The sequence below is a fragment of the Capsicum annuum genome, chromosome 11, assembly GCF_002878395.1.
Source record: "Capsicum annuum cultivar UCD-10X-F1 chromosome 11, UCD10Xv1.1, whole genome shotgun sequence".
Taxonomy (NCBI): domain Eukaryota; kingdom Viridiplantae; phylum Streptophyta; class Magnoliopsida; order Solanales; family Solanaceae; genus Capsicum; species Capsicum annuum.
This window is the reverse complement of record NC_061121.1, coordinates 15,630,378-15,644,799: the sequence shown is the minus strand read 5'-3', so window position 1 is coordinate 15,644,799 and position 14,422 is coordinate 15,630,378. Positions and strand designations below refer to the sequence as shown.

The 14,422-nt window shown below is 34.3% G+C and overlaps 2 protein-coding genes across 3 annotated transcripts; one reads left to right on the top strand and one right to left on the bottom strand.

Annotated features, from left to right (window-relative positions):
* Positions 1–997: 997 nt before the first annotated feature.
* Positions 998–9,779, top strand: LOC107848259 (protein RETARDED ROOT GROWTH, mitochondrial). Of its 2 annotated transcripts, none has more exons than XM_016692970.2 (7): positions 998–1,405; positions 4,197–4,308; positions 6,326–6,485; positions 7,022–7,170; positions 7,370–7,521; positions 8,767–8,881; positions 9,400–9,779. In XM_016692970.2, exons 1-7 carry the CDS (start codon positions 1,116–1,118, stop codon positions 9,532–9,534), a joined length of 1,113 nt encoding a protein of 370 aa, XP_016548456.1. In that variant the 5' UTR covers positions 998–1,115; the 3' UTR covers positions 9,535–9,779. The 2 variants fall into 2 exon arrangements, with proteins under 2 accessions (XP_016548456.1, XP_047255497.1); XM_047399541.1 differs by having other exon boundaries at positions 1,271–1,405; positions 4,180–4,308.
* A 751-nt stretch (positions 9,780–10,530) lies between these two features.
* On the bottom strand, positions 10,531–12,847 carry LOC107848478 (uncharacterized protein At5g01610). Its single transcript, XM_047399542.1, has 3 exons — positions 12,598–12,847; positions 11,453–11,507; positions 10,531–11,321 (listed from the first exon to the last, which is right to left on the bottom strand). The coding sequence occupies exons 1-3, from the start codon at positions 12,697–12,699 to the stop codon at positions 10,942–10,944; spliced, it is 537 nt and encodes a 178-aa protein (XP_047255498.1). The 5' UTR covers positions 12,700–12,847; the 3' UTR covers positions 10,531–10,941.
* Between the last annotated feature and the right edge of the window lie 1,575 nt (positions 12,848–14,422).

The following is a 14,422-nucleotide window of genomic DNA, read 5'->3' as shown; positions in this document are numbered from 1 at the left end:
TATGTTGGGCCTGGAGTATCTAGTATCATATATATGTGTGATCAACGGAATCAAATATATTTTTTTTCAAAACACATGTACAAAGCAGGTTGAAGAGTTATGACCACTAGAACTTTTAGATATATATATATATATATGTATGTATATATATATATATATATATACTCTGTCCATTTAATTTTACTTGATCTTTATTGATTCAACACACCTCTTCAATAAATTTTATTTAGGAATATATTTTACTATAGTTAATCTTATTAGTGATGCCTTGAAAAATTTGACTATACTTACTGTACATAGTTATGACTAATATTAAGAATAGAAAGAAAAAAATATAATAATTTTTTTTGATGTTATAAATCGGGCAAGTAATTTGAAACAACTACTTTTACTACAATGGCCCATTAAAACAAAATCGAGGGAGTATGTTATAAAATTACAGCATCTCACTATATTTTATAATTATATAAAAAGTAATCCCTCTGTTTTAAAAAGATTGACTTGCTTTGACTTGCATTAGAGTTTAAAAAATATAAATAAGACTCTTAAATTTTGTAATTTTAGATTAAAATTATATCAAATATACGAAAATATTCTTTAATTTTATAATCTTAAATATTTCATGTGAAAAGTTAAAATTATTATCGAAAAAGCAAAGACACTTTTTTTTTTTTGAAATAGGCTAAAAAAGAAAGTAAAACCCTTTTTTTAATGAATAAGTACTCCCTTCGTTCGGATTTACTTGTCACTGTTTTTCTAATTTAATTTAATTTTTAATTGTCATTTTTGACAAATTAAAATAAAATAATTTTTTTTATGCTTTATCTTGACATTAGTTACTTATTCTTTAAATTATTTTTTAATACTTATTACTAAATATTAATTAATATGTGCAATATGGTAAAATTAGTATATCAATGATTATTTTTTAGTAAGTGTATCAAAAAGTAAAAATCAATGGAGGGATTATAAAGGTCCAAAATGTAATGCGGGGGAGAATATTCCGCATCAAGTATGTAATTTTTAATTTTCACCAGAGATTTTAGGACTTCATTGAACAAACAAAGAGAACCCATCCTGTCAAGAACAAAGCAAAGACAACCTTAACCCAGTTCATGGGGAGATGGAAAGCTGCTAACTTTGTAGCTCGTATTCTTCTTACCAAATCAAGATCAATTCCACAAACCCCATTTCACAAAACCTGTAAATTTTCATTAGTTTCAGTACCCAAGATACAGTTCTTGAAATTCAGGAGGTCATTTTCTGTAGCACCAGCTTTATATCCACAGTATGTGGATGATTTTGAATATAAGATTGATAATAATAATAATACAGAGTCTTTGGAGTCTAATGATGATGAAGAAATTGGTAAAGTACCCATCAAAGCCTATTTCCTTTGTACCAGGTTCTCTTTTAACTTCTTTTTGCTTGGATTTATTTTTTTGTTGTTGGGTAATAAATCAAGAACCGTTTTTCGTTTGACATTTCTGCATGATTTGCTGTTTTTTGGTATAATTAGTAAAAATTTGAGGTAGCAGTAGAGTGAATTGTGGGACTGGATGTCTACAATTATGGCCCTGCCCTGGGATCATAAGTGTAAAAAAAGGGCAGCCCGGTGCACTAAACCGTTCCGGGGAAAGGCCTCACGACAAGAGTGTATTGTACACAACCCTATCTTGCATTTGTGCGTTTCTAAGGCTTGAACCTATGAACACCTGGTCACATGGCAGCAACGTTACCAGTTACTAGGTAATTGTTGCTGGTGGGAGGTGGCACATATCCTATGGAATTAGTCAAGGTGCATGTAAGCTGGCCAAGATACTATGGTTAATAAAAAAAATTATGGTCTTGGAATCATAGTGGATCTAGTGAATAAGCTATGAGTGCACACAATAGCTTTGGTTTAGACTATGCATATTTGTGACAACGGAATAGTACAAATAAGAGATTTGTGATTTACTTGTCTATTGCATTTTGTAGTTTATCATTCAGTGTTATCAAAAGCAAAAAGCGCAAAGAACCTCCAAGGTCCGTTGGAGCTTTAAGAACAAATAAAGTGTGGGCTTCAATGAAAAAAGGTGCAAAAGGAGAAAAAGAGACAAATATATATATGTTTAGTACAAACCTAATAATTATAAGCATGAATGACAAATATATGAGCAAAGAAATTGAAAAAAATTGTGATAAAGTGAAATATCAATTGTTAAGTGTCGCATATTCAGAAGATGCTCATTGAAAATGAAAAGTATGACTTAGAACCTTGACAACGACACAAAAGGTGCACATTAAGTGAGGCGAAGCACTTAGCATGTTTTGAGCCTCGCTTCAGGGCTTAAGCGTGCCTTAAGCGCGTATTTGATAACACTGATATCATGCTGAAAAGGAGGGGTTTTCGGTGGGTTAAGAACATGAGGTCTTAGGTTTAAATCCTAGCAGAGACAAAAAAAATTAGGTGATTGTTTCCCATTTGTCCTAGCTTTGTTGGATAGAATTACCTAGTATTTGTTGCTGGTGGGAGGTGGTAAGTATCCCATAAAATTAGTCGAGGTGCTCGAAAGCTGGCTCGGAGTTGTAAAAAAAAAAAGGGGGGGGTTTCAAAAGGAATGTGTTTGTTGTTCAGGTGTTAGGTATTGGCATATGAATCAAGAGACTGTATTTTATATGACGTCCCTGCATGATTTGCTGTTTTGGTATACGTGGTAAAGATTTCAGGTAGTAGTAGAGTAAATTGTGTGATTGAAGTTCTAGAATTATGGCCTTGGAATCATCGGTGGATCTAGTGAATAAGCTACGGGTGCATACAATAGCTTTGGCTTAGACTTTTGTATGTGTTTCAACGTAATAAGTACAATTAATATACTTGGATTGTGGTATAGTTCCGAATACAAACCCATAAAAGTTCAAATTTTGGATCACCCACTGCTTGGAAATTGGAATGTGGTGTTGAACAAGGCTTGCTAGCTTAACGTACAAATGACTGCAAAAGGCCACTTGATAATGGCTAGTGTTTTAGTGACTTAGGCACATGTGATGATGTGAATATGCAATGCTTTTCCCATATATTGATAGGTTACATAGAACATTTTGCACGCGGGGAAGTATTACTGTGCATTGGGCAAAAGACTTAAGATCTGATTTGGTTTGTCGGTTAACCTCTGAGCAAATATTATTGCCAGTCCACTATAGAAGCCAGAGCATTTCTTTTGATATGTTAGATAGTACTATAAAATTTTTGGACTTTTTGGATTCTCTAAGGCAAAATTCAAAGGTAGGTATATCCGAATAATTGTAAGAACTTTTTGTTTCCCGTAAAGAGATGTCCAGATTAGATGGCATATCTCACTCATGATCTATCATTCGAAGTTTCATGTTGCACTTCATATATTTGGTGGTTCTGCAACAAAGAGTATATATATGTCCCGTTTCTAGATGCTGAATTATGTAAAAGAGGCAAAATTCAAAGGTAGGTATATCCGAATAATTGTAAAAACTTTTTGTTTCCCGTAAAGAGATGTCCAGATTAGATGGCATATCTCACTCATGATCTATCATTCGAAGTTTCATGTTGCACTTCATATATTTGGTGGTTCTGCAACAAAGAGTATATATATGTCCCGTTTCTAGATGCTGAATTTTATATTATCCCACTCAGGCATAAATCGGCATCCAAAAGGTTAGAAAGAGCTTAGACCGTTCGATCTATTTTGTTAAGATTTTGAGTTAGATGCTCAGTTCCTTTTGTTCTGTATCAAAACAAACAGATTTTTTTTGGGTCAGTGTCTCGTCGTCACCTAGCTATAAACAAAAAAATTCCACGTACTTGCCTAATAACAGGATCAAGCCTGCAAGTGATGTGGTGTGTTGTTGAACTAATAGAAATATATAAAATGTACCTAATCTAACAGCATTAGCTTTTAGTGTACGAGGGTGTTGAACTAGATGGTGTTCCACAAGGTATAGAAACATCCAAAAAGATTAGAAAGATATCTGGCACTCCATCAATTTGCCTTAGATAATTGGGTTGGGTCGTAAATTCTTTTACAGTAAATCACTGAGAATTTGATGCCGTACTATTTCTTGGTTGCTAAAAGATCATCTGTATATTTTGTGATTTGAGATTCATACTTATTTCACTATTTTCTATCAATGCCTTCTCTTCTTTATTTCGTGTTTTCTCAGATTCATTGTTTTGGCAGTATTGATTTGAAGCGCATGCAAGCTGAAAATTCAACAGACATTCTTCCATCATCCTCCCGTTCACCCAATCATATTGCCTTCAGATTTTTCAATCTTCTACCAACAAATAATGTAAGAAGAAATTCTATACACCATGTGATTTTGTTGTTATGGTCTGATGTAATGACTTCATGTCTCTACGATTAGAAGTAATCTTTCAAGATTGTTTGAAACCCATATGTATATATGTACACTTGTATCGTGTCAGGAAACAATCATGTTACAGTCATCAGGTATTTGATAGGATCCTATTGCTTTTATGAATAATAAAGAGCCTTGTCAGTTGGATTACCATGATAGTAGAGTAGATTAATCATATTCATGAATCTCTGGTTCGCTCTTTAGCTTATATTAGAGAAAACATCTGCTTAGTCTTGAATTTGAGAAGCAAATTCCACACTTAAATCATGATAGAAGTAGGTTATACTAACATCACATCAATAGATGATTCTTAAGAGGAGAACCATTCAGTCCAAGTACATACCAAGAAACATTTTGAACTTTTTCAAACTTCAAATACAACCAAGGATTACATTCATATTTTTTAAAAAAAAAATCTTTTCAGCTAATTTATACTTCACTAAAATGTTTCCTCAATACTAAACATGGGTTATGCTTTCACAAAGTAACAAACAAATGCCAAGTATCCACTACCCTTAAATTACATTTATATCCAGACTCTACTCATATCCAAATTCTTCTTCGTTCTTCTGCTCAATGAAGCAAAAAAAATAAAAGCAGAAAGCCATACAGCTTATATAGATACCTTCAAACAGTGGATATTGTAGAAACCTGTTTTTCAGTACTTGCAGCTTGTAGAGTGTTATGTAGCATAAACCAAATGTTGCTTACGTGTGCATGCCTTGTAGCTTTAGTGAGCCTGGGCTATGGCTATAGATGGTAGGGGTGTGCCAAACTGCTGCCTGCTGAGAAACAATAGGTACTCCACAACCCAAATCTAAGTTGCTCAGACTCCGGTGCGGGTGTCCGATACGGGTACGGATCTAGAGGTCGGATCCTTCACGGTCTCAATTTAAAGATTCGGGGATATGGATCTAGAAATGGATACGGGTGCGGGGATTCGGCGAAAAATAACTTAAATATCTAAAAATGGAGTTATAAAACATAAATTTTGAGATATTATGTGGAAATCTTAAGGAGAAAATATTTTTCAAGGAGAAAATCCTGAAAGGAGATAAAAAGAAAAGCAATAATATAGAAACTTCTATATACAAGGTATTTCATTTTCTTTAATTTCACCTTAGCTTTTATTTTGATTATAGAATTTCATAAATCTGTCCGGACTTTCCTAGTCGATTTTGGTCAAAGTACCCAAAATCGGTTGACCATATCGGGTATGGATCCCACACCCACACCCATGTCGTGTCGACACGGGTGCAGCACCGAAAGTGAAGAGTCCGAGTAACTTGGACCCAAATAGAGTTAGTAAGCCTGTTATAGGTTACATTAGTTTAGGGGCACTTCAGTCAGCTGGCCTGACTTAGCTGAAACTGTACTTATCAAGACCATTAAGTGAGTTAAAATTCTGTGTGTTTAGGTGCAACTCAACCCTTCGCTGAATGTTTGTGCAATAATGGCTACTACACAAGAAATAGAAGGTGACCCTCTTGCTCTTATGTTTTGGTTGATCTTTTTCTCGTTCATTTGAATTGAGAAAAATGAAGACTAAAATGATTTGCCTATTTAGTCTATGTTAACCCGTTTTAAGCTTTTGGTTGGCCAGTTGAGCTTAGTGTCTCTTTAACCTAATAGTTTGCAGTGTTTATTTTTCCTTTTTCAGAGAAAAGTATAACAGTTAGCTGTCTTTTGTTATTTTTAAACCATCAGTTGTCTTTGGCATAATACTTGCTTAAGTTTCTCTCCTATAGCCATTTCTATGCATGTAATTAATAATGGAGAAGATCATATTGGTTTTTGTCCTGTTTTTTGGTGGTGAGTTTAATTTGGCATTGGCGTGATGGCACCATTTATTTACAGTAAGCATCATTTATGAAGCTCTGCTGCAGTTCTGCGTGAATGGATTATCAGTTCACTTAGCCTTTTATCATAATGTAAACTTTTTTTTCAGGCCCTTAGATTTGGAGAAAACACAAATGGTTGCAGTTGTATGGTTGTCTTCAAGTATGGTGCAGTTGTCCTCTTCAATGTGGAGGATGGCGAAGCTGAGTACTACTTGCGAATTGTGAGAAGATATGCATCTGGATTGCTTCGTGAAATGAAAAAAGATGGTTCGTTTTAATGTCAAATGGCATAATTTCATCTTATGTTCTTCTGCAATTGTTATCTGAGAGAAATAAATATCATTTTTGATAATATATATGTACACACACAGATTATATCTATAAGGGGTGCTCTCTTCCTATATACATATACATATATCGGAGGAGTGGGGGAAAATGGAAAGTTTGAGTTGACTAATTAAACATGTGGAAGATCTTAATTCGTACTATGTCTGTCAGACTAAGATAAACATGGTTGGTTTAGTAACCAACAATTTCAGCCAGCTAATTAAGGTCAATTATGTGATACTGGGAGCTTGCTTAGTGCTTACATTGAAAAGAATGAAAATCAAATGATTCTTTGTGGTATTTCAAGCAGTACTAAATGTTCTCTAAATGTTTTCTGGTCATTTTCTTCCACTTAATACAGATATACATGCCAAATGCTACATGTTTACTTCTTATTTGTAATCTGCTCTTTGGAACATACTTCGTACCATCTACAGTATTTCTCTAATTATGAAGGCCTCTTCACTTTCTATCAGATTATGCTGTAAAAGAGAAGCCATCACTGGTTGAGGATATGCAGGGAGGTGCAGATCACATAGTTCTGAAAAATTTGGACACAGATAGTATTCGTGTAATTAGCAGTGTGCTTGGCCAAAGTATTGCGCTTGATTACTTTGTGTCACAGGTAGATTTTCCAGAACTTGTTTATGCTTGAACCAACTGATGGTAACTGTTAGAAAATTATACAGCCCTTACTGTCAGCATCTGGAAAAACTGAGAAGCGCGCTTCAATAAAACAGGCTGCACAAAATTGTAATGATAAGTAGAAAGATATTGGCTAGCAAACCTAACTTCAGTGAAATTGGATACTATCCTGCTTATAGGTTGATGGTATGGTTGAAGAGTTTGCTGGGATAAATCGTGAAATGGAGAAAACAGGCACTTTCACGATGAAAAGGAAGAAATTGTTCCAACTTGTGGGCAAAGCCAATTCAAATATAGCTGATGTAATTTTAAAAGTAGGTATCTTTGAAAGGTAATGTTTTAATAATGCGTTTACGTGCTTTCTCTATTCCTGAAAGTGATTTACTGCTCCACATTTTTGTTTGTTAGTCCAACATCTTAAACTTTTGTCTCCATCGGTTTAAACGTGAGACTTGTCATCATTTATTTACACAAGATCTGCCTTCAAACCTGTATTTGTGGCGGTGAACTACCTGAACATGGTCCTGATTCTTACATGTGCGGATAGTTTCTCTTAAAGTTTGTTTTTGGTTACACTTTCTAAACTTTCATTTACATTGGGAGTCTCTGTGGTGATATCCATTTATATGGCAAGCTTGTAGCCACTCAACGTCTCGACCTCTAGGAAAGTTCATGTTCTGTCATATTTGCAATCTCAGATATGTTTTTGGGCTACAGATAGACTTTTAGAGGATAAATGATAGCAGAAGTCCTTTTTAGCAGGAGCCCGTAAATTCTTGGGAAGTCCTTTAAACCCCTTAACTTTATCAGCTTCTTTTGGCCTCTCAGACTTGAATAGTTTTCACTTCATAATTCCTTGAATTGATCCTTTGTCCGACTCTCAGTACAGTTTACACCAGTTCCAGTCAGTTGGAGGTACTGTTAGGGTAACTATATCGTGGCTCCTAAACTTTTGGTTTAGTGCCAACATAACCTTCTGCGATTGAAATTATCTAAACTAGCTCCTTTTCCAAAAGGATTATCAAGTTATGTTTCTTTTTCCTATTTATATTGACAACTATATTGTTAATGTCAAAGGAAATGAAGAAAAAAAGTTAATTAGGGACACAATTCATATATACCATACATATGTGAAAGACTAACTGTGTTTCACTCATTTTCTTTCTAAAATCAACTGCTGCTTCATATTTGATTATCTTCGTAGTTTCTTTTTTTTGTTTTTCTTTGATTGGCTTACATTTGAATGCAAGGTCAACGTTTATATATTCCTATGGTTAGAGACGGAAGTGAGCGGAAGTGGCTCCTTGACTTTAAGTATCGGGTCAAGGGGTAGGGCATTGGAAATAGAAATTAAGGGATTAAGTGCCTGCAATTTTCAGGATTTGAATGTCTTTTTTTTCTTGTACATAAGTTCTTGTATGCCTTGATATACTCAAACGTTCACAGTGCAGATCTTTGTGTAGTATAAGATAGTAGAGCTTACCTGTTACGTTTAGATGTTGAGTTGGTGTAGTGAGGTTGTTGTCATTGATGATCTTTCTAATAACCTTACTTTGTTATGCAACTCATTGTTAAGATCTGAAATTGCTTGGAGAGATGCAAAATACGCTCAGATACTCGAGTACCTTCGAGAGGAATACGAGGTCTCACAGCGTTTTGGGAACCTCAACTTCAAAGTAAAGTTTGTTGAGGTATTGATCTCCTGTTTTACCTATGTTGTCCTACATACCTTATTAGATCCATTTTATTTATAGCTTTTCTTAAATTTCTGTTGCTTCGTAATGTTAGGGAGAACAAATTTGCCTTAACATGACTTGGCTATAAATACGACTGCCCATCGGAAGAGCAAGTAATTAAACAAAATCGTCTCAAGTAAGAGAAGAGAATAGCAAACTTAAGTTGTTATGACATGCATGCTGCTGCACACAAACACATATTTACGAATATACATCGGATAAGTGTCGCTCAGTTTCTTTAAACGGAATAGTAATATATCAAGCTACTGTAGCTTGTTCATGGCTATGTTTGTGAACGATCTTTCTTCTGTCTTCATTACTATGTTGCACAAGCTATTTGTTTTAACTCTCATTTACCGACCGTTATTATAAGCAAGCTCTATGTATTTCATAAGATTACGTGCGATTGCACTTATACGATCTCTCTAAGTGACCTTCACTACCAATTCTGAACGAAATTTTCCTTGTTGCAGCATAACATTCACTTTCTTCAGGAAGTTCTTCAAAACAGAAAGTCGGATCTACTAGAATGGTGCATCATCGTCTTGTTGGCAGTCGAGAATGTGGTATGCATATATGAGATAATTCGGGACACAACAGGGCATTAAAGAGTGGCGATGAAACATGGTAGGATTAACATAGCAGATGCCAAAGAAAGAAACCACATTTCTGGGCATTCATATTGCAGTTTTACATTATTTATACATCCATATGTCATCACTGTGAATTAGTGATGATCTATTCTTTTGTTGCAAAATTATATTTAACCACATAGATAAGATTCTTTTCTTTTGATAACTGAGAAATCTGAGTGTGCCAATTCAATTGATAAAGCTTCCCATTTTTCGGGTCATTTGACAGGGTTTGAACTCGTGATGTCCTCCTAATCTACGTATCATGTCTTGTGCTTTTTAACACGGAACTAAAGCCCTCGTTGGCATATACGAAAGGTTAAAAGAACACCTGCAAAGAAAGTGTTCAGCAACACTCAAGAACCAAAGATATGCTACTGGCAATGCCTAACATAGAGAGTCGTCTAAAGAATTGCTAAAGAGAAACTAGTCATATCTGACTATGTTGCTTGGACTCTCCAAAGACGTCGTTGCACCAGTGTCGGATCCTTCAAAAGTTGCAATATTTTTGGAGGATGCAACGCATATATGTTGATGTTTTTGAAGAGTCCGGGCAACATAGATATCTAAAAGCCTAAAGAATTACAGGACAAACTGGCTAAGCAGCACCTTGTTTGAGACTCTTCAGTGTTACCAAATCAAACATGAATAAGCAATATGATAAGCAAAAGAAAAAACAAGATGACCAAACAGATTTACGTTGAAACCCTTGATGGGAAAAACCACGGGCAGAGGTGGAGAAATTTACTATATCGGAGAGGAATACAAGGAGGAGCCAAAGTTCTCTATAACACACAAGAACCGTCATGTTAAAATCAATCATCTAAGTCGCACTTATGTAATACGTGCGTACGAGAAAATTCTAAGCCCAAAAACATACAAGTCCATACCGCGGGGGCTTCCCTACGCAATCACCACAGACCCCCCAAAAAATCTCCAACATGGGTTGCACCGCAATCTTTCACGGACGGATTAAATAAATTCAGGTCACGAACTCTTAACATTCAGTAATAAACCAGACAATTGTTAGAGAATAGAGAACATCTTGATTCACCTAACTCAACTAATCTCCCTTAACATGAGACAAGCTGAATAATTTTCTTCAGATAGAAGCCATAATAAATGGCATTTCGAAATTCCAGAAAATAAAAATTAGATGTCTAGCCATACAACTCCTCTTACAATCTGAGTCTGCTAAAATAGCTAAACATCATTTTGCACTTTCCATGTTACATGAATTGTAACATGTTTCCATATACTTAATTTCGTGTTCATCGGAGCGATTTTGCTACATGAGATATGACCAAGAAAACCATCAAAACACAGCCAACTCAAAAATCTTTTGATTGTTGAGGGCTCATTCTTATATGAATAATCCAACTCTCAGAACTCTTTTACTCTAACTGCATCGCGAGGAATGTCATAAGCTTCCCTTGGCCTCGATTTCTTTACACCAGCAGTAAAACAAACCTTCTCTGACTTGTAACCTTCAACAGATACATTTGTGACTTTCACCCATACTAAGACTTTAGTCTTCATTCCTTCTATGCCAATAAGCTTGTCTCTTAGTAAAATGCATTTCACCCTCGTAGCATATCTAATCAGAGAGCCGTCCTTGAAGGTTATCTCACATGGGGAGGGAAGGTGAACGGTCAGCTTTGTTTTGGACTCGTCTAATTCATAACTCGTTATGTTCTGGGGGAAAAGGCCTGGTGGGAGATTGTGTTCTCGAAGAAGATCTGTCAAAGTCTTCATAGGCATTCCTGATCAAGGGAAAAAATAAATTTTTTGTCAGAATTCATTGTGCGATTAACATGAACGTGACCTACAGTGTACTTGACCAAACAAATAATACTCAGAGAAGTGACTACAAGACTGTCAAACGAATATGCACCTTTTAGCTTGTTAAAGATCCACTTCGCCTTCTCTTCAACAGTGTTTGAGATGCTCTGAAAAAATCAATTGACCATCGAGATAAGTGGAAGTTATTGGAGTTAGGACATTAAAGTATTGTGTTCAGTGATTGGAAAATCATGATAGTACAATCTCCTTCGATGATATAAACAAGACAGCTAATTGATGGCCGATAGACAAGATGAAATCCAGCAAATAATCAAGATAGCATGTAAAACACACAGATTTTCTTTCAAAGTCAATGCCTATATCAACTGCTAGCTAAGATAAGTGTATCATCACATTCACCTAATGCAAGGCACATACATTTGAGACCTTAAAGATATTGTTGGTATTTCTTGTTTTTTCTTCTCTCTTTTTTGATAACCGTAATGTTTATTTCTGCGCTCACACAACTCGACTAATTCCACGAGATACCTGTCACCTCCCACCAACAACAAGTAACTCTGTCCACCAAGTCTAGAACAGCCGGAACGAATCGCCTAGTTTTTTTTTTTAATCTCTTCTAGGATTTGACCCTGAGATGTCATGGTTCTCAACCCACGCCGGATGAAAAAAGGATGTGTGGTCTCTTAATATGGCCTTTGGCAATCCATTGGCAATTAACTGTTACGAGCTAACTTTTGGGGTTGAGTTAGACCCAAAATTCATTTAGAAACAAGACAACTCATCAAAGCTCCTAACATGATACATTAGAATTCCTGAATTAGCAAGTAGACAACCAACTCTCAAGAACTAAAGGTATGCCACACCCAATGCCTAACATAGAAAATCCTGGATTGTTAAATTTCAAATAACTTGAAAAAAAAAAAACAGATTTTTTTTTCTTTTTGGCAACTCTTTAATTTTAACTTTCAGCATGGCAGGTTTAAGATCCCAAGTATTTTTCTTTAATTTAAGAATTCCAGATTCAAAAGTCTTTTTTGGACCTAACTCCGTATCAAGTCAAAATCAAAATCAGACAAATAAATTGAATGTCCAATTAGAAAAATGAGCATAAGGGGTTCAGTAGAGTACAATACAAAAATCCAAAACTTAAATTTACAATATCCCAAATGAAGAAACAACAAGAAAAGAAGAAATCTTGATGAGGAAAAAAAAAAGACAAAATTAGTGAAAACATACATTAATGTCTTGAGAGATATTGTTGAATTCTGCCTTAGCTTTCTTGGTTAGCCAAAAACTTCCAACTTTAATGCTCCCAACTTTAGTTAATGCTTTCTCCATTTTTCTTTCTTCAGTTCTTCTCCACCCCAAGAAAAAACCTCTTCTTGCTTAGAGCTAGTTGAGTAGTTTCAGAGGGGTTGGGGTGTAGAGAGAGTGTGAATGAGACAAATATAATGTGGTGTGCAACTAGCTGTACATTTGAAATTGTTGTTGGCACTTTACCCAATAAAGTACACAAGTTAAGAAAATGAAATTTAGTAAATTAACCCCTTGAAGTTTTAGAATCAAGCACTTTAACCCTCTCAGCTATTTCATAATCCCTCCGTTTTATTTAGTTGATCACCTTACTATAAATTACTTGTTCATGTACAAAATCAAGACAAGACTAATACGTAAAAAAATTCATTTTATACCTACAATTGATATTCTTTGAAAACCTACAGAAATAATTGTGTGTATATTTTTCATAAATAATGTTGATGTCCAATTATCAGTGGCACTAAGATTTAGGGTTCAAAGGTGTTCGAAAGGTTCAAACACATATGTTCACTCCTTGCTTGTAAATTAAAGTACTCAACTATATATCTTCTTGGTTCTGTGGATGTTTTCTAAACCTTATATCAAATTTTATATATTTTTTATATAATTATACCTAATGTGCATCGAATTTAATGGGTGTCGGAGCACCAAAAAATTGGCTATAGTTCCTCCCCTGCCAATTATCCATCAATATGAATGAAGAATAAATTAATAAAATTAACTATCTTATTTATAATATTTTAAATATTATGTAAAATAAAAAGCGGGTATCGGATACCGGGTGGTTTAAACCAAAAAAAAAAAAAAATACTCTATTACATGATTGTGTTGGATTGAATACGTATTTTAAGTACGTACCAGAATTTTAATTTTGAATTGATAATTCAATATTTACCAAAACATTACATCCTTAATTAAAAATTAGAGTGACTAATCATGGTGATAAATGAGAAAACAGAGCCGTAAAAAATGTTGAACAAATTATGACATCTCTCCCTTTTCATTTCCTTAATTCTCTCTTTTTATCTTTATGGTTTGAAGTCAGCAAATTTCGAACGGTGCATGTAAATTTAAGATGAAATTTTATTAAAGTATAAGAGAAAAAAAAAAAATCTTTTTACCATTTTCTTTTGTGAAAAGCATAGATGCACGTTAGAATATTATCTACTTTTTTTCAAAAAGCACAAACACACTAGCAAAGGCATCTATGCTTCACTTACCTTTTACATAATTTTCTCTCTTTGACTTGGATGCAATCATATTGGCTGTTGAATTTGTATTTTGTAATATTGAGTCTTTTTTCGTATCAGTTATAATTGAAAATTATATCAAATGCGAAATTTTGAGTTAATATAAAAAATATATAGTTGAAATAATGAAATTTTGCATTAAACTATATAATATGTATTTGAAATAATGAAATTGCTACTACTAAATATTGGTAAAATACTGACTATGTCCCCTAATTGTTGCCATCTGAATGCTCTCACTTGCTCTTTATTGTGCTCTATGAATTACAATTGTTCGAACATTTATTATTTTACAAGCAATATAATATTAATCACTGTTTAGAACTATCAAATCTGTGTCATTCTAAATTGAAGACTCTTAAACTATGGTGGTAATTAATTATAATTATTAAACCCTAATTATAACTTCTTACTGCATTTCATTTATATATACCTCTTCACTTGATTTACAATCCAATACACTGACCATCCCACAATTTTCACCCAGTATTCTT

Coding starts and splice junctions, on each gene's coding strand:
- LOC107848259 (XM_016692970.2), top strand. CDS start 1,116: ATGGGGAGATGGAAAGCTGCTAACTTTGTAGCTCGTATTCTTCTTACC. Junction 1,406..4,196: donor GCCTATTTCCTTTGTACCAG/GTTCTCTTTTAA, acceptor TTGTTTTGGCAG/TATTGATTTGAAGCGCATGC. Junction 7,171..7,369: donor TTGATTACTTTGTGTCACAG/GTAGATTTTCCA, acceptor TCCTGCTTATAG/GTTGATGGTATGGTTGAAGA.
- LOC107848478 (XM_047399542.1), bottom strand. CDS start 12,699: ATGGAGAAAGCATTAACTAAAGTTGGGAGCATTAAAGTTGGAAGTTTT. Junction 11,508..12,597: donor ATATCTCTCAAGACATTAAT/GTATGTTTTCAC, acceptor TGATTTTTTCAG/AGCATCTCAAACACTGTTGA. Junction 11,322..11,452: donor GATCTTTAACAAGCTAAAAG/GTGCATATTCGT, acceptor TCCCTTGATCAG/GAATGCCTATGAAGACTTTG.